The 19490-nt window shown below is 37.7% G+C and overlaps 4 protein-coding genes and 1 long non-coding RNA gene across 15 annotated transcripts; 2 read left to right on the top strand and 3 right to left on the bottom strand.

The window, feature by feature from the left end:
- The first annotated feature begins 119 nt into the window (after positions 1-119).
- Positions 120-3077, top strand: Poc1 (Proteome of centrioles 1). Of its 4 annotated transcripts, none has more exons than XM_076785682.1 (6): positions 120-416; positions 914-1265; positions 1356-1566; positions 2049-2248; positions 2321-2560; positions 2638-3077. In XM_076785682.1, the coding sequence occupies exons 1-6, from the start codon at positions 271-273 to the stop codon at positions 2941-2943; spliced, it is 1455 nt and encodes a 484-aa protein (XP_076641797.1). In that variant the 5' UTR covers positions 120-270; the 3' UTR covers positions 2944-3077. The 4 variants fall into 4 exon arrangements, with proteins under 4 accessions (XP_076641797.1, XP_076641798.1, XP_076641799.1 ...); XM_076785683.1 differs by having other exon boundaries at positions 275-536; XM_076785684.1 differs by lacking the exon at positions 120-416 and adding an exon at positions 559-689.
- Positions 3078-3362: 285 nt separating this feature from the next.
- On the bottom strand, positions 3363-4371 carry Atox1 (Antioxidant 1 copper chaperone). Of its 2 annotated transcripts, none has more exons than XM_076785689.1 (4): positions 3970-4371; positions 3816-3904; positions 3664-3739; positions 3363-3536 (listed from the first exon to the last, which is right to left on the bottom strand). In XM_076785689.1, exons 2-4 carry the CDS (start codon positions 3825-3827, stop codon positions 3406-3408), a joined length of 219 nt encoding a protein of 72 aa, XP_076641804.1. In that variant the 5' UTR covers positions 3828-3904; positions 3970-4371; the 3' UTR covers positions 3363-3405. The 2 variants fall into 2 exon arrangements, with proteins under 2 accessions (XP_076641804.1, XP_076641803.1); XM_076785688.1 differs by having other exon boundaries at positions 3982-4370.
- Positions 4372-4509: 138 nt separating this feature from the next.
- LOC143352811 (uncharacterized) lies at positions 4510-5920 on the top strand. The gene is made up of 2 exons (XR_013082008.1): positions 4510-5624; positions 5701-5920. It is a non-coding gene; the product is annotated as an uncharacterized LOC143352811 (long non-coding RNA).
- Lnk (SH2B adapter-like protein Lnk) lies at positions 5599-10040 on the bottom strand. 6 transcript variants are annotated; one of them, XM_076785678.1, is made up of 6 exons: positions 9594-10040; positions 8892-9345; positions 7829-8709; positions 7515-7714; positions 7163-7441; positions 5599-5920 (listed from the first exon to the last, which is right to left on the bottom strand). In XM_076785678.1, exons 2-6 carry the CDS (start codon positions 9242-9244, stop codon positions 5783-5785), a joined length of 1851 nt encoding a protein of 616 aa, XP_076641793.1. In that variant the 5' UTR covers positions 9245-9345; positions 9594-10040; the 3' UTR covers positions 5599-5782. The 6 variants fall into 6 exon arrangements, 5 of the variants coding, with proteins under 5 accessions (XP_076641793.1, XP_076641794.1, XP_076641795.1 ...); XM_076785679.1 differs by having other exon boundaries at positions 8892-9310; XM_076785680.1 differs by having other exon boundaries at positions 8892-9310; positions 9935-9954.
- Positions 10041-11074: 1034 nt separating this feature from the next.
- On the bottom strand, positions 11075-18574 carry LOC143352805 (uncharacterized). Of its 2 annotated transcripts, none has more exons than XM_076785674.1 (9): positions 17127-18574; positions 16352-16460; positions 15938-16264; positions 15619-15855; positions 15212-15539; positions 14787-15091; positions 14151-14711; positions 13846-14026; positions 11075-13500 (listed from the first exon to the last, which is right to left on the bottom strand). In XM_076785674.1, the coding sequence occupies exons 1-9, from the start codon at positions 17162-17164 to the stop codon at positions 12965-12967; spliced, it is 2622 nt and encodes an 873-aa protein (XP_076641789.1). In that variant the 5' UTR covers positions 17165-18574; the 3' UTR covers positions 11075-12964. The 2 variants fall into 2 exon arrangements, with proteins under 2 accessions (XP_076641789.1, XP_076641790.1); XM_076785675.1 differs by having other exon boundaries at positions 13858-14026.
- Positions 18575-19490: the final 916 nt, after the last annotated feature.

Here is a 19490-nt window from a genome sequence, read left to right as displayed (position 1 = left end):
CATTTTTCTATTTATATCGTATATTTATTACTTTGGTGAATAAATTCAACTTATCCCGCTTTCATTATTTTAATATAATACAAAAACTTACACCTATATATATGTGTGTGTGTGTCACGTATACCACTGTATGTAGATCAGAGCCGAGAAACTTTGTCCCCATCATTATTTTGCCGGTTCTCCCACTCTTCAACATCTCTCCTAGCTTGATTTGACTATCTCCAGAGCCGGGGACCGGAACTCGGTCCCGCGCAGCAGACCGCACGCTATATGTTTCATAGGATAAGTCCAGTCAAATGGTGGGAGACGCTGGTAGGCATTGTAAACCATTGTAAACAGAGGAAGAGGAAAGAAACAGTGTGCGGCCCATGGGCCGCCAGCCGCCAGTTGCCTGGCTCTGATGTAGATAATACATTGTACGATCCAATATCTGAATTAACTACAGGAGTTGAAGTTCGCTTCAAATTGAATACTATACTTATATAGTTTCAGTACCTACCAGTTTGTACCTACCGTACATTTACAAATAATTAAACGTATGTAGCCGATTCTACTTTAATCTTTGTTTCAAAGTCGATATCTATTTCACAAACCGCATAAGTAAGAATTAAGAGGTGTACATGCGTCTCGAAAACAATTTTAAATTGTATACAAAATCGTAGTTATATATTTAATGCGGCGAGATAAAGGTAATCGAACAGTTTGCAGAAATGTGTTTCTCATTTTCAATTCCACTTATGAAGTGAAGTATGTTGAAATTCTATAAAACATCTGTTGTATTCGAGTGCAAAGCCTTATAAAATCATTCTTGTATACGATAATAGTTATCCTTAGGTTATGAATCGCGTATATACTCATAATATTACGGAATGTGGACGTATTTAATTGTTGTATAATTTTCCTTTTTTGCTAGAATAATGATTCAGACTGGTTGTGATCCTACGATAGAGAGACATTTTAAAGGTCATGAAAATATTATCACAAGTCTGTGTTTTCATCCTGAAACAACGCAACTTATATCTAGTAGTTTGGATAAAACTATAATGCAATGGAACCTCAAGGAATCTGCGAGAGCTTACAGATTTTTAGGACATAAGGATGCTGTTAACGATGTCAGTTATGCACCGTCGGGTGAAGTTATAGCAAGTGCCTCTAGAGATAGGTCTGTCAGAATTTGGGTTCCAAAAGTAACAGGACAGTCTATAGATTTCAAAGCACACTCAGGAGCTGTCAGATCGGTAGAATTTAGTCCCGATGGAGAGAAGGTATTAGTCCATAAGACGATGATGTAGCAGATTATTTATTAAACTTATTTGTATGGAGCATTACAAATTTTCAATAAATTCATAATTTAGTTACTTACCGCGTCTGATGATAAAAGTATTAAGTTGTGGATGGTATGCCAAAGAAGATTTCTTACGTCATTTTTAAGTCATACAAGTTGGGTCAGATGTGCTAAGTTTTCTAATGACGGCAGACTCATTGTTTCCTGTAGCGATGATAAAACAACAAAATTATGGGACATCACCAGTGGGCAATGTATCAGGACATTGCACGATCCAAAGGGTACCGTTAAAAGTCTATTAATGTGTATATACATGTATATAATGCAAATGTAATATACAGGGTGAGGCACTAACTATTGCCACCTACAATAACTCCGAAGGTATGATAGTAGCAGAAAAGTTTTCGAAACAAGAGATATATGGGACAACAGGGGCTGTAATATGGCATTAATCTTTTTTTCCTAGGTGGAGTCGCTTCAGAGATATGAAGATCATCCTTGTTTTTTTAAGTAGAATGCTATGTTTTGGTACCTGTTTTCTGATAGCAGCTATTGAGACGAATCCAACAAGGTGCAACATTAAGGTGTTTCGTTTGTCAAATGACCTTTGCTGACCTTCAAAGACCTGTTGTCCTATGCGTCTTCTGTTTGGAAAACTTTTCTGCTACTATCATACTTTTGGAATTATTGTAGGTGGAAATAGTTAGTGCCTCACCTTGTATATAATGTAAACTGTAGAATGTAAAATGCATTATTTTATTAGCTTATAACACTTATGTGGAATTCCATCCAAGCGGCTCTGTCATTGGATGTGCAAATATGGCTGGCAGCGTAAAATTATACGATTCACGTTCTACTTCTCTCTATCAGCAGTATGCGACTCATACTGGTCCTGTGAACACAATCAAATTTCATCCTAAAGGAAATTTCATGTTAACCGCTTCTACTGACTCGACAATGAAGGTAGAATACACCTTTCTTCGCCTAATTTTATAAATAGTTTTCATACAGTTTGTTTTTCAAATGTTTTAATAGGTTTTAGATTTGTTAGAAGGTCGTCCAATTTATACGCTTAAAGGGCATGCGAATGGTACAAGCGTAACCTCGATAGCATTCTCCTCTAACGGTGAATATTTTGCTTCTGGTGGAGCAGATCGCCAATTATTGATGTGGAAAACTAATTTCGATAGAGATGATGTTGCTCATAAAAATACTCGACAAATAATTTCATGCGTTAAAGAAGCAACAACCAGTGATAAGAATGAAAAACAGGAGGTAGAAAAAATAACTATTTTTATAGAATCTTTCATAAAATCTGTTTTATTTATAACTTGTGATTATATCGACTTTAGATGTTACACGATAAATATGATAATAAAGAATTACAAAATAATAAATGTCGGTGCAAAGGACCCGACCTTGAAATTTTGAACAAAAAGGTAGAACAAAATGTAGTTGATCAGAAAGCTCAGAAATTTTCCGAGCAAGGTTGCATTACGAATGGATCATGTTTGTCTAAAGATTTATCCGATGCACAGTTTTCTATGTGTTCAAGCAATATCGTAGATGCACTCAACGAGCAGGTACAGTCATTACGCGATACTGTCATTACTTTAGAACAACGCCTAACAGTATTAGAGGAAATGTTAAAAAAATAAATATTTTAAATGTTACTTATGAAACTGCACAGTTACTACATTTCCTTTGTAAGTAATAAGTACTTTTAAAATTCATATTTACAATGTAGCCAACATTTTCTTTAAAATCATTTACATTCGAAAAAAGAATAGTAGAGTCAACAAATAGTATTCATCTAAATAATAATAGAGTCAACAAATAGTATTCATCTAAATAATAATAAGACGAATTACACAATATTTATGTAAAAGTACTCGACAACGGACCAGAAGACAGACTCTATATGGATATCTTTTGTAGCGATAACCATCCAGGACCAAACGTCCACGCTAAGTATTTAATATCATGATATTATACAATAGTTGGAAGAATAATGTGATTTTACGAAGACAATGAAATTTCAAGTATTCCTTTATGCATAATTTAAAAAGCCATAACACTTTTATATGCAGAATATATTTTTTAACTTAATTTAAATACAATTACTTCTTTATTTCTAACAATTGACATGCCTTTCCAGTTTTTTTAATAACGTTTGATACTTCATCGGAAGAAAGCGAAGACGTTACCAGTACTTTCTTGTTTGCTAAATCAATCTGTACGTTATTAACACCTACAAATGAAATCATTGATATTCAGTACAAGAAATCATTCAAACCAATATTTTTGTTTTTATTTTTTGATCAAAGTAAAAGCAATGAACCATATGTGAAATTTATATTAAATATGTTAATGTATACCTTCCTTTTTAGTAAGTACATTTGTTACAGCATTAGCACATCCTTCACATGTCATTTCTACTTGAAATTCGTATACCTAAAATTTTTTAAATTTTCGTTTATACAATTTTAATTCGAATCTTGTCATTGCATTATCTTTGAAGTTTTATTACCTGCAATGCCATAATGATATATACATATATATACTTATTGATTTGACGTGGCACTCTGAAACTGCTCTTAAGTATACGTGATGTGACAACTGCGAGAGAGTGCTTGTGATTCAATTATAAGTAACTCTTATCTTGCTTCGTAACGATAAAGTACATTTATATTTACGTTTAATACTTTTTCGTCAGACCTCGAGTCGTTTCGTATTGCTTCGCACGCTCGACTTGGTTCGGACTGTTCGGAGTTCGGGCTTTCGGACCGTTCCGCCTTGGCCCGGTAAGTCCGGTTCCGGACCGTTCGGCTTGATGACCCAACAACACTAACAGTACATAGATAACAGTATATGTTTGAAATTCTACTATTTTTATAAAAAAAATATATATATAAAAATGGCAAATATTATGACCTCGAAACACATACTATCGTGCAATTTTACATTCGAAATATTTATAGGTCCTATAGTTATTAAGAGGTTAATTTGTACCTCTGTAAAATAAAACATTCCTCTGGATAATATTTACGGAATTTTAAATCAAAGAAATAAAATGATTCTAAGAAATTAGCCATTACGAACACATAAATATATAATTATTAAATATGAAAAATTTGTTTTTTCTGCGTATTTTCTATTAACTTTATTCAAGTTAATTGTACACATTTGTCATTTTTTGTAACTTTCAATTTCATACGTAAGTATATATTTATACATACTTCAAAGATCAAGTATGATTTTTTTCCACAAATATTTCTTTCAAAATAGATTTACTGAACTAATTTGTTATTACTTTTTTTTTTACAATATCGAATATATATGTATGTATTTCGCATGCTGAAATCAATGATAGAATTTTCGATGAATCTATCGTCCATAAAATTAAAACTTATTTTATTTTTAATTTTTAACAGAAACAGCCATATGGCAATTTCATTACTATATTACACAAGGGAGAAATAGTAATAGTTTATCGCATTTTGTAACAAAAATATTTGTGGCTTTTACAAATTTTATACCGTTTTGTTAGTACTTTTATTTTTTTGCATTGACGATGATTCATATTATCACGAATCTGGTTTTGTACATTCAGTCATACTGCTCTATAATGTTATGGACTTACTATTCTAGTCATTTTGTTAAAATATTCTATCGTTCGATGCATCTTGAAATACGGTATACTAATAGAAAATAATATAGCGTTATACTTACTTCGAATTATGTTTAATATAATCGCATAACTAGCTTAATACATCGATGTATGTATACGAGGAAGTTTAATAGCAATAGTTATGTGTATATTTTTGTGTGTTGAGACTAGTTTAATACACTTGATTTCTTTGAATCAAATTTAATTAGACTATTACGTATATTAACATTTAATTTTAATATTATGTTTTGCAATTTATGGGAAAAGGAAGACACTTGTACTACAAAAATTATCTCGAATCAATGTACATATAAAAAATGGCTAATGCGCATGTAAATTTACATACATGATCGTTTTTACGTGTAACATTATTCTAAGTACATACCCTTAAGTAAATGTTCATAATGATTATCGCAATAGATAGTATTAAACGTTCTTTTAATGGCTTCAATATAATACAATAGAAACAAAGGCCGCAATTTTTCAGTTTTATTGGTAAACACGAGCTGATATACCTGAACATGCAAAACGGAACAAATGTAAAGAAGCTTTTTCCACTTGTAAAATTCGATTAGAACATTTCACTGAAAAAATCTTTTAGAAATTTCTTTAGACTTTAGAAGATCGGAAAAATTGGAAGCAGTCGATTTGAGAAAATATATTATTTATGTAAGTGGAGTAATACACATTTGAATAGTCCTTCAGGATAATAAGTCCAGCTTAAAACTCTGCATTTTCTTTTTAGAATGGGTCGACAGGAAGAGTACTTGATTTTCAGAGGACTAATCGGGTTATAACCTGATGGCAGAATAATTCTGTATCCACCGTCAAAGAAAGCAGTAAGAGTTCTGAATGGCTCTACCACCAGATACCGATGAACTTTGATGTTCGGCGACGTTGTTCTGTTGTTCCAGTCTTTCCAGGGACTCTACGCGTGTTCTTATAGAACCCCCATATGTGCGTACCTATATCATTAACAAACACAATTATTTACTTTAATATTTTTTCGATGGAGAAAATTAGAATTTTTCTTAAATTTTCTGGGATTGAAAGATTGTATTTGGCTATCTATTTGACGCGATAACGAGTATTATTAATCATTTTGGAAATTTATCAATATTATTATATTATTATATATTATATTATTGGAAGATCGATGATGGATGCTTCAAATCTAGAGTTGGAGATATGAATATGTAATTCAGAAATATCGAATTAAGAAAACCAGAAATTTTAAGAATATTTTTTTGTTCAAGAGCGAGCTCCTTGCCCCACGGTCATACTTGTCGAGCACCATTGTCTTTCTTTATACTTTATACATTGTATTATTCAAAAAATTTGTCAACACTAAGAGTTGTCACACATTTGACATGAGGCATGTAGAATTTTTAATAATCGGACCTGCTAAAATACTAATTACATGTTTACCGGTATTCGTTTACATTCTCTTAAGTTCCCACATTCGGATTTGAAATTCGCGAGTCTGTACGCTTACGATGTACAGATAATGAAACTAGAACAAATAAATTATGACGAAGAAAGAAGAAGAATAATAAAATCCGTTGATGGTAATAAACAGCAAGTGTTCAATAGCATAAGATAATAATATTCCAAATATGTGAAACTCACATAAACTTATTTTAACCCAAGAAAACCAATAATGAATGAAACGTTTTTGAAATAAATCATTCGCACAGCAAGTAGAAACGTTTACTTCCTGTGTATGAAATTATATCGTTTACAAAGAGAAACATCAGTAAGTAATTATACGATAGTGAACTTTGGCTTTTCGGAAAACCAGCGTAATTAACTAGTAGGAAGCGTATTACATATTTTTACGAATCTATACATCTTATCAAGTAATTATTATTTACTACCACGGATAATAAAAAAGAAGAATGCAATAACTTCTAAGCGATACGCGTTAAAGGTATAAAACAATTTACATTTTAAACAAGAAAATAATAGTGTTCGAATACTTACAAAATAATCCGAATATGGCACTACATGAACTACTAAGGAACTGATGAAACCTTTGTGAACACACGAATATCAATTTAGTATGTATGTATTTCCAGCCGCACGAAAAATGGGTGCATCGCTTTAGTTGGTTATTTACTCACTGTCTGTAGATTAGACTTCAGACTGTGGGTGTTGGCCACTCGCGTTCACTCAAGAGGAGTTAGACTTCCACTGCTGACTCTTACTTCTCTGGGCTCCAGGGCTGCCGGAGGTCTTCTTTCTTGCAATTGTTGTTGTTGAGTTGTTCCAGATACAGATACGTTATGATGTCCTGCCCGGGTGGTATGATTCGCTACCACAAATTCATTCGCTACCACAAACTCTGTCAGTGTTACATCCGCGGTTCCACCAGATTCAAGAGGTATGGCATTTTGACGGAAGTGTTCGAGCATATCGTATATAGCCGGAAAGCAAAGATGCTGAACTCGACAATGACCCTGATCGTTCAGTGTCATGCGTAAATGCTGTAACATGATTGAAATCCAAAGTGTTATACCTTCACTTATAGAATTCAGTTTAACTAAACAACTTTTGTACCTTCGCTCTGCCTTGAAAATTGAAAGTTAAAACAAATTCTCCTTTTCTTGTTTCGCTTTGTCGAACAAGATATACGCCGTGACCGTTAGCGGCACTATGCAAAACGAGGTGTGCCGCATCCGATCTAGATAAAGTACCATGAAACCACGGATATTCTCTCAAACTGCTCGATAAATCTGTTTCACCTTCGTTCGTAGCTACTGTAACAAAAGTTTGAATTTCTGAATGTCTCTAATCCGTAAGTTACGCTGCATCGAATACTTTGCATAGAAGACTAAATTATATCTTACTTTCGCTAGGAAAGTGTACCTTACTTTGTTCAATGTCTTGTTGTGATGAGCACAATTCCAAATTACTGTTACTTCTAACATGAAGTCTTAAAGGTACTTCTGGGGGATTACTGGATGCCTCGTCTCCGTGGTCGTGGCCTGCCGATCGAGAACTTTTACTAGCAGAATTAGTTCTCAATCTGTCACTTTCGTTATTAAGAGCCAACGAGCCATGCATCAAAGACTCGGCGGTAGCATCCATACTAGAACTGGGATTGTTCGAGGCTTGTTGTACCGTACGCATACAATATTTAATAGTAGCTAACCACGATCTCATGTCGTTCGAATTGTGAGCTTCTATAACAAATTCCATGTTCTGTGTCTTCAACACAAACGTATTTTCATGATCCGGCATTTCCAGTGCAGTTGTCTCTCTAGCTTCTGTTATCGCCGAACAAAACACACCACTACGTGGTTTTACCGCTTTCGGAGGAGAATAAAATTCCAACATGTACCCACCGATGGCTTTTATCAAAGCCAATCTCGACTTTTCCCATTTCTGAGTTCCATCTATATTTTCTCCCATCAAGGAATTAACGATACCTTCTTTTCTGCACTCTACTACGATCTTTGAAAGTTTAGCTTTCGAATGTTTATCTCTACGATGTTCGTTATGGGACAATTCCACCTCATCACTCTGTTGTTTATGAAAAAAGCTTTTTCCCTTTTTGAGTCCTTTGAACGACAAGCGCCTGAAGAAGGGTTTATGAACAGGTTTTGGTGAAATCGCATCTCCATCGTGTTCCGAATAATCGCTAAACTCTTCGTGAGATGAAGCGTGAATAGCGCCGCTATTGTTTTGATTCGTAACAGTAACGTCTCTATCGTTGGTTGCCGTGTGTCTTGCATCGTACAAAGATGGCGATCTGTAAATTACGTTGAAATGAATCAAGACTGTACATGTATTTTCTATTAAACTGATTATAATGTATGAGATTATAGTAGTTCCCTAAGAAAAACATTGAAAATCACGTGTACATTTCAAATAGAATACAAAAGGAAAATAAAAACGATAGAAAATTGATATTGCTAAAGGATTAAAGCAGACCTGACTGTGCGGCGCAAGTATTCCGCTTCAAAATGTTCGCAGAAGGTTTCGACGAATTTCCTTAGAAAGTCGCGATGGGAGAGATTCGATCTGGCGCATTCGGGCAGATTTAAACTGACGTAGGTACAAAACGCCTTAGCGAAATCGGAAGCCGAAGCGCGGGCGTGTCTCTCACAGAATTCTATCCAACCAGGTGCAGCTTCGGGCGACACGGCAACCGCCGGCGCCGTTGTTGTTGTTGGCGTAGCCGTCGTCGTCGCTGTTACTGTTATCGCTGCCGTCGTAGTAGTTATCGTAGTCGATATTATTGCACTGGTTATCGGTGTTGCCGCAGTTATGGTGTAAAAACTCATTACCTGCGTCTGTCTAGCGAAGGGGGCTAAGGATCTCCCCTTGCCACCACACAGCTACGCGAAATTCTTTACACAACCACAAAATTTCTGTATACAAAGAGCTTACGACCGAGCACATACCTTATATACATATATACAATATATATATATACATATATATTTTATATATAATATACGATATATATGTATATATATAGGTATATAAAAAATGTGTGTGTGTGCACACGCGTATGTGTGAGAGAGCGTGTGTGTGTATGTATGTATATATACATAAAATTATTAATCTCTATCGTACTCCTTCCCTCCTCCGTGTTCGTATAATGAAACAAATCAAAACAAGATAGCGTACCTACTAGTGAATTTTACTATTGTTTTCATACAAAACTGTCGAAATTAGTGACCAAATCATCGGATACAATTGCTTTCGAAAATGAAGGAACAAGTGCTGTTTCCATTAGAGCGAAATGAACCAAACAGAAGCAGACGATGATTGTTTCAATGGATTACGGATGATCGGTACACTGTTGGCGTAATATGTCCGTGCTTTTCAGTAACGGTTGGGATCTTTGTAGGAGTAAGCGACGCCGATGATCGGCTCTTTTCTAATTCTGTCCGAAAAACATACAGCCCTACCAGACAACATGTTCGAAGAAGCGACCAATATCTTTCTTACTTATCTTTCTTACTGACCGCATGTTTTCGGCCAGAATTAGGAGATAGACCACACGTTAGCTGATATCGCACGATTTCCCAATGAACGCAATTTTTGTTGTTCCAAAAGCACAATCATGTACAATATAATAGCGCGAACACCACTCAGTGTTTAATGTTGATTTTTATTCAAACGTATAGAACCTTCTCGTCTATATCGGTCTTTTATTGAATTTCAAGTAACAAAATCGTTGCTTCCTAAGCATGCTCTTAGCAATATTATGAAGCATGGAACCGATCTTATTAATTCAAACAAATAAAACACTAAACGACGATACGCAGGTATATATGCATTGTTGCGTCGCCGTGTGATGGAATCAGGAAATTTAGGGCGCGTTTCAGTGAAACTTAACGGTGGGAGATTGAATTTTTTGACAGAATATATTGAGAAAGAAATATATATACATTTTGTTTGTCAACTTTTCATTCATGTTTCCTTTTAGAATCGTCAAACAGATCTGGTACGTCGAGGAGCACGGGCTACTGACTTTTTTCCTGTCTTTTCCCTTCAGCCAATAGGAAAAATGCACGTTTCATTGAGTCAATAGACATGGCATGCGCGGAGGGTTCTCACTGTAACGAAATTCTGGGATTTTCTCATCTCACTATATATACATATATAGATAAAAAGTAAATACTTCTATGTATGTACATAGAAAAATCGGAAATAAAAATAACACTTGAGGTAGGGTTTGCTATATATATAGATCCATCGATAAATTCGTTAGCAGAACCGGAATGAAACGCATCCCTTTCCTTCGGGACAAACAATTCAAATCAATCGCCACAAGTGTACGAAATTCTCTGAATTTTTACTTTTTCAGTCTATCGTCGTAATTATTTTCAAATCGCTATCCATCCATCATACAGTGCATTCTTTCAGCTTTAATTTGAGTTCTAATGACGCAAGAATGACTAACAACATTCGCATTCAATTTGAAAATAAAGTTTCAATGATTTCCCGTTGAGGTTTCGTCATTTTTTAGATTTCAGAATCAAGACTGGGGAAAAAGTACAGGCCAAATATGTATAATCATAGCAACGGATGGGAACGATAAAGTATACAATGTTGACAAAGTGGTAGAAGGGTAGCATGTAAAATAAAAATTGTTGTACAAGTTGGCTTTTAACGCATTGACTTTATTTTGATGTTTTTTTTTAAATCTCTTCGATATAAAATTTGTGTCTAACGATGCCACGCACTCAACTATCTCACAGTTAAGGATCGTTCCGTCCTTCGTTTCTCTTATATACACGACTAGGTCTAAGGCCGTAATTCAACGTGTCTTTCTCAATACCATAGCATCTGAAAGTATTTGTTTACATGTCGGAAGTACATATTTAATTGTTTCGATAATTTTGAATCTTTGCTACAACACATTACCAATAGTTTACGCATCAAATTTGAACTCTCGTAGATTTTTCTAGAGTCATTATTAATAATTCAAAAGAGAAATAAATTAGATGATAAGAACTTTACACGGAATATATACCGCACCTGTGAAAATTATACACGATCGTAAGTTTTTGTAAAAGTATATTGATACTTCTAAAGAACTTCCGATTAGAGTAGAATTTTCATCGTATCTGTTTCACATCTGTTCCACGAAAGATGTAAACGTGATAAATATTATTTGTATGCGTGTGTGTATAATATCAGAATTTCATGTTACCGACCTCCGAGCGAATAGTAATTAAATGTTGAGTATGGGAAGATCACCTCTCTGAACACATACACAGATGCTTTACTGTCACACTTGATCGTTTTAAACGACATGATTCATTTTCTCTTTCCTCTCTTTTTCTCTTTCTCTTTCCTCTTGCGTTTTCCTTAATTCATCTTAGTTTCTGCTTCGAGGATCTTGCGCATCAATATCGTGTAACAAAATCCATTGTCCACAAATTGCGAAATTTCTAACAGTCTGTTAATTCTTTCGCCATCGTTTGTTAAATATCGCATAACTAAATGCAATTTGTTTAAATTTAGAAGAATCGTATCAATCTATTTCCATGCTCTCCATTCATTGCAGTGAATTGTCACGTACGAAGCACGAGCAGAAAAATATGCCATGTAGGTACTCTACTCTCGTTTATACCGTTTCGATAATTGCTTGGTGTAAAAAAAGAATTTTTTACTTGGAGTACTTGGATCTTCGAAGGTACGTGCAACACCAGCCTCGTAAATAGCACTCTGCACCAACCTTTACAGATTGTATTTTGGCTTAACAAGTGTTTACAAAGTCATGCGAGCTATTGTGGTTGTAATGTTTCTCAATTTTGCAATAGTTACAGTCCCTCTTTTCCTTTCCGAGATATATTGTTATCGTGTTATATTGTATAAGCACAACCTGTCAATATACTCTTTCGACGTATATGCGGTTGCCAATCTTCTATTCACATTTCGCTTTTTACTATAAATCGATCTTTAAAATCGCGTTTTCATCTCTTTGTTTCTTTTAAATATTACATTAAAATTAGTAACTCATAGCCTCGGATGATGATAAGCTGCATCGAAGCACGCTTCGTGACCATGCTTTGTATTAGATTAGGAATCAAATATAATATTCGAGGGACGAAAAATCACTGCGGACAGTTTGTAATCAACTGACCCGTTCGAAAGAAATAAAAAGGGTCACTTTCAAGATGAACAGCACTTTGTTTCGCGTCAACGTGTCTCGATCTGTTTGTAAAAGCTGTTCTCGGTCGAATGATCGTTCTTTGTTTGAATTGGTTTGAAAGAATGCGGCGTTGTTTTCGTTGGAAGAGTTGAAACGTTCGCCGTTATCGAGAAAAGAAATACGTAGTATACATGCGGATGTTGATAGAATGGATACGCAACTTGCACAGCTACTCGTAAATGTATCTCAATCGATGTTGACTGCAAGCGATAAGTGAAAGCTTCGTTCAAGTGCCTAACGCCATCGTGAAAGTAACTCGAATTTGTAAACCTTAGTCTATTTCTGCAGAATACTAGTAGTTCTTTCTTCCTTTGTCCATATTAGATCACAACTACTGATTGTGCTGCATAATAACTGGTATAGTTTGTTGCGCTCCGGGGGGTGGCTGCGGTGGTAGATATGGCATGTGCTGTGGCGGAATTGGTATATGAGGAGGAATTATAGGGCACATTATTGGATAACTTGGAGCGTGGCCTTGAGGTGGTGGTGGATACGTGGGTTGTGGAGTACCAGGAGGGTTGTAGGTACCCGGTGTGTGAGGTTGATTGGGATTCGCTGGAGAGGGGGTTTGACTCGGTGGTTGTTGAGCGACATGTGGGTGAGGATGCGTATGGGGGCCCATGTACTGAATGCCAGGAGCCTGCGGTCCAGGCGAGTCGTGGTGATGATAAGGTGCCGCCATATGCTGCGGTGGTGGCGGTGCCTGAACCATGCGTACCATTTGTTGGTACGTTGGTTGCCCGTGATAAGGTACCTGGAATGGTGGGTGTAGAGGAGCCGGTGCCATCAATGGCTGTCCAGTCGCTGCTACTACTTGCATTTGAGAAGCTATATCCTGCGCGCGATGTTGCGCGTGCATCACCGGCACTGAAATAATCACAACGAGAACTCAACGTATATTACTGACATTTCCCGATATATCCGATGTAGAAATCATCTCTTTCTGATGTTAAGTCATGTGTAATCGAGAATGTAAACGCAATAAAGTAGTCGCCACTAGCGTTTACGTGTGTGCCGTCTTTAGGCTGCTACAATATCGTTCAAGAAATACATACTTACACGTTTTAAGTCGATTAGTCAAAATGGTCTCGATTTCACCCGAACATTGATTAAAATACATTTCTACACCTAATCAAATTCACGTATTTTCTATGGTAACACGAAAAAGTGTGAATTAAGACAAATTAAAGAGATTAAACAAGATGCGGATACCTAGATACTGACCCTTCCGGAACCTTGTCACAGGTTGAGCTGGTGGTTGACTGAACGCAGTTGGTGGTTGGCTGGTCATAACGTATGCTGGCATGACTACGGCCGCGGGCATTGTTGCACCGGTGTATTGTGGTGTTTGCGGAGTATGCGGCCTGCTGGGCGTCGGTGTGCTTGGCGAACGCTAAAAATGTTCACTTACATGTATACTGCTAACTAATTTACTACTCCCTCCGTCTTACATTGTATCATGCACATTTAACTCTTTTATTTTTTTTTCTCTTGTATTAATCGATTAATCGGCTTACCGGTGTGAAGGGCTTAGTATTTGGATTAAATTCTTTAGCATTTGGATTTAAGGTTGACTTCTTGAAAGCCGTTGTAATTTTGTCGACCGCAGGTTCTTGTGGAGATTGCACTGTAACCGGTGTATTTGTCGTAGTTTGTTGTTGTTGTTGTTGCTGCTGTTGCGGTTGCTGCTGTTGCTGCTGCGTCGATTGAGGTGGACTCGACGATCTTCCGGGTAACGGTCCTGGCGGTGGCTTACTAGTGACTACGCTTTCTTCTTGAACTGTTTGACTTTGATGTTGCTGTTGTTGTTGTTGCTGCTGCTGCTGCGGGCTCGGATGTTGTTGTTGCGGTTGGGGTTGCTGTTGCGACTGTTGCTGTGTCGAGTGTTGATGAGACGGTTGGTGATGTGTTTGCGTAATTTGCGATGAAGAGTGAGAATCCTGTTGATGTTGATGTTGTTGTTGTTGTTTTCTTGCTACCGGTGGTGTATCTTGCGCTTGCGAATCTGCCAATTTAAAATCTGTGACAAACTGCCGCAACTCCGAATGTTGTTCGTCTCTGCTGCGTGGCGTTGGAACCTTGAACGATCAGAAGTATTTCAGTAAAATCGGAAGATTAATTCTTAAATATTAATAGAGCACAGATTTGATTACCTTCCTGTGATCGGATTTGTGTGAAACAATCTCGCATCGCTGTCCCTCAACTGAATTTTGATGTTGCAACTGAACGTGTTGCTGATGCGACGATTGCTGTTGTTGATGAGACGCAGCGACGTTCGCTTGGGGAAACGGTGCTGGCGGCGCTTTGTCCGCTTGATAGACTTGTTGTCTGCCAGGACGTTCGCGTTTCTCTGTATTCATTTTAGATGATGAAGTTTGCTGCTGTTGCGATGGAAAGCTCACTTGCGGTATAGAAGGGGTAGTTTGAGATTGTTGTTGCGTCTGTTGCATCACAGGCACTATAAATATACCATAACGAGCAATCATTTCACGAATACTATCGATACAGGATAGAGGGATCGACATCCGTTGACGTGCGCCCAATAATAAATCTTTTTGCGAATGTTATTCTTTGGTACCTGGAGGTGGTGGTTGCGTTGCCGGTGGAGGTACAAACGGTGGCGGAGGATTATTGTATGTAACTACCACTCCACTGGGTGGCATTCCCATATTTATAGACACCGGATGTTGAACAGAAGGATGAGCGCTTTGCATTCCCATGGGAAGATTCGAAGCTGGGGGAATGTTTACATTTACGTTGGACGGAGGTTGCTGATTAAAAATATTTTTGTTGGTTGCCGCCGGTCCTGGCGAAGGCGGAGGTTCATTTGATCTCATCAATTTCCCACTATTTCCATTCTTCTTTTTTAACGGAGGAGGAATATATTTACCCTCGTTGGGTCTTACCTAAAAGTATATTCCATTAATCGAAAGTAGCTAATCACATGTTTACTTAGACAATGACGACAATAGCAAGAAACTGCACCACGGCTGCAAATCTTTCCTCTTCGTCGCCGTTTTCAAGTTCCAGCCTTGCTTTGTGATTCGGTTGCGATTCTATTTCGTTTGCTATTTCCGCCGCTTTTTGTTCTTGTTCTTTGTAATCCTTTGTATCTTTTCTTTGAAGTGGTAAAGTGTAAGCGGCCAGACTTGGCTCGTACGTTGTTTGAACTCCGTATTTTTGTTCATTCTTACGAAACATATCGTTGGCATCCCATCCGTTCTAAGAGAAATTTTATGCAAAAATTGAAACGCGTTGCATGCATTAATCGAATGTATTCTGGTTTTTCTCTTCGAATACTCACAGTAGTACCATCCAATTCTAAATCGTCGCCGTTCATAGTTACCGGAGGAGCGTCCCAAGGCTCCAACTCTTTTTCACCGATCACACCGTTGTATTTACTAATAGCAGTATCCGTTTGAAAAGTATCGCGTATAGCGTACTCTAGATCGACATCCTTGGCAGACATGGTAATAATATCTTGAGGTTTAAAAATCAATTTTTCTACTACGCTTTCTACGCTTATTTTGCCAGAATCTTCTACTCGATGCGCCATCTCTAAGACAACGTCGAATTGGCTGGAGAAGGTGCGAAAAATACCTTCGTATACAGAACCGTTTAGTGTTTGAATCTGTAGTAATAGAAACATATTAAATATTCTTTCGGTACTTGATACAATATGTGAAACCTATGCAAGATACGCGTCTTTCTGTCATACCTGTACAATGTTGCCCACGTGACTAGTTATCGCGTGCATGAAATGAGCATTATTATATACACCTTCTGCGGCAACACATCTCTCCTGTGGACCACGGGCACGCGGGGATCTAAAATGGACAGGTGTATCGTAAACAAATTGGAAATCGAAAGTCTAGGTTATAGAGTGTTTCACGAGCAAACCGACAAACATTGACTGTATATTCGAAAAGTTGGGGTAACATGTCCCATGTCACATGTACCACCGATGGTACACGTTAAATGTTCCGTTCAAGCTGTGAGCAAACACAGCTTGGCACAGAACGTGTTAAACAAAGAATATTATACAAACGTATCCGAGTTGTCCAGTTATTGTGTTGGACGTTCGAGTACTTTGTACGAATACTCGAGTGGAAACCAAGCAGCTCAAACATGTCCAATTACTTGCGATTTATATAGATAAGCTCTCCCTATCTTGAAGACATAGATATATTAAATGACGATGTACATAACAGTTTTAAAGGTTTAACAAAACCTTACCAGTTTGCTCGTGAAACGTTTCATATGTTGTCTCAAAGACGCTCCAAGGGGAAAACCAAGATGTTATTAAGAGCAGAGAAATGCAAGAGTTGGAAAAAGTAGGAAAAAATTGGAGAAGTAAAAGGTAGAAAGAAAATGATAGGGAAGCAATAGAGAGATAGAGAAAGATAGAGAGAGAGATAAGAGAGAGAGAGAGAGAGAGAGAGAGAGAGAGAGAGAGAGAGAGAATGATAAAAAGGAAGAAAGAAGGTGGGTACCTATTGGTATTAGAACGGTTCTTTCTTTTGCTATTCATTTTGCCAGCAGACGAGGACTCTTCGCCACTGGTTGGTGGATTTCTGCCGCCGATTTGTTGCGGGCCTTCTCGTTTCCTAGTGGGGACCGGAATTTTGACTAATTTCCCGGTGACCGCTCAACGTCAAAAAAATATGATTTCGCTTGAACACGAACACGTCCCGCTACGGAAGGAGAATTGTTGCGCGTGTATTTGTTTCTTTAGAGTCTCCTCGTTAAATACGGGAAACCAGAATTCGAAATCTTGTTCGACCCCGAAACGATTGACAGGAGGCCGTACTGGCCGCAACAACTATCAACATTCACGATCGTTTTTAGGTTTTTGAGTCACGATCGTTTTCTAGGTTATGCGCGAACGATACGGTTACCTAAACGCTGGTTTCGCGAAAGTGTAGCGCGTGCGTGACTTTTCGAGTTCAGACAGACACGAGAATGCGAGCAAAGAAAGCAGGAACACTTGGCATTCGTGGAGACGTACGGAGTACGGGGGAACACGGTGTCTACCCGACACGACACGACACGACACCACACGATATCTTGCTAACGCGTGACGTAACTCCGTTCTTCTTACGTAGGGAATCACCTTTATGGAATTTCGTGTCTACGGAGTTTAGAAACGAGCGCTGCTAGCCTCGAACAATGATTTTGGCAACGATACAGTATTTTTATTTAATTAATCAACATGTGGTAAACGATAAAACTTAGCACAAGTCGCCCGATCAACCTGATCCCGGTGACTGTCGGATACAGTCGCCACCTGGCGAGAAACCAATGGACGTCGCGATAAAGATCATCCGCAATACTTTGTGCCTGTGTCTGTGCGTCTGTGCTTCTGTGCTTTCATGTGCCTCTCCTCTGCGTCTGCCTCTGTCTGAACCTACTGACTTGTGATTGTGCCACAGCATTTTCATCGCGCGTCGCTACTACCGCCGTCTACATTTTCTTTCCATATGAAAATGGATCTTTAGTTCGCCAATTGACTAGTGTTCGGGCTCCTGCTCATCATAGATTCAAACTTTGCCTGTAAACCGTTAGCCGTAAGCCGTTAAAAGTTAAGCGATCTTGGTATTATTTACTATAAGCATTTTATTCTAGCAAAATATAATATGTGTCGTGTATAATCGTTCTTTTTCGGAATCGTATCGTACAATATAATCATTTGGATCAGACTTTTGTTGACTCGTATTTAATTTCGACCCGGCTGGTTTTTATACATACATACATTCGTACGGTTAGACACGATCTTATACAAATACGAATACGAATATTTTGAATTTGTTAATCGAATAGCTTGTTTTCGAAAAGCGCATTCTTTGCGAGTCGCGTGATGACAAACTTGCAGAGTCGAGGCAACTCGTCATTCCCGATTAACAAGTTGGATCGAAGAAAGATTAACATTGACATCAGTCAAGAGTAGATATTTCGCGCGTCTTTATGGTTGTCGTGATATATTGTGTGCAGTTTTTGAACGATATTTTTCGTTCTATCAGAAATGTAATTGTCTACTCGACCCAACACGTTTACGCATCGAACCATCATATCGAAACCTTTCTTCACTCTTTCTGCTCGATCGGTACGAGCAATCGATTTATCGGTCATGCTGTTTTTCCAGGACAGTTTTTCCAAGACGCCATCGCGTTCCTTTCCGTGCACCAGTTCGGCTTTCCTCGCAATCGTCTGGCAAAAGATTTCGTCAAATCTTTGTAAGTTTGCAAGCAAACCGAAGAATAAAGAAAATCACTGGACTCACCATCGAGACGATGAACAGTACTGGTAGTAGCGTCGCTACGTTCATTTCAGTTCATGACAAATATGCATATGTACATACATATGTAGGACATACATATGCATACGTATATGTGTAGGATAGTGTACTTTTCAAACGAGTAGATTAACCGGCAACGTTACGTCGAAACTTTGACATTGATTGCTGTGACTTGACCGTTGGTTCGTGTTCGCTGAACAAATATATGTACTTATGCGCGTGTGCTCATCGGAATGGTATGCGCTGACACGGTACATACGCAAAATGCTTCGATCAAAATCGCAAAGCAATCTGAAACATTGAGCAATATCCCGCCGATAAGTATAATAAATGTTGAAATGATTCTTTCGCACAGTGTCGGCAATAATTAAAATATGTAAATGGAATCGCGTTACCGCCTAGGTCGCTGAAGTGACGCATCGACGATTTGGCGATCGATTTTCATCGATCTTTTCTCGTTCGAACTTAGCCGATCACCGACGCGTGGAAACAAAACTATATGCATTATTAAATCAGCGTAAGATTTTGCAAAATATCCTCGAGAATAACGTATTACGGACTC

The sequence above is a fragment of the Halictus rubicundus genome, chromosome 3 (genome assembly GCF_050948215.1).
Source record: "Halictus rubicundus isolate RS-2024b chromosome 3, iyHalRubi1_principal, whole genome shotgun sequence".
Lineage (NCBI taxonomy): Eukaryota > Metazoa > Arthropoda > Insecta > Hymenoptera > Halictidae > Halictus > Halictus rubicundus.
The sequence above is the reverse complement of the archived record's forward strand: the minus strand, read 5'-3'. Positions and strand labels throughout refer to the sequence as shown.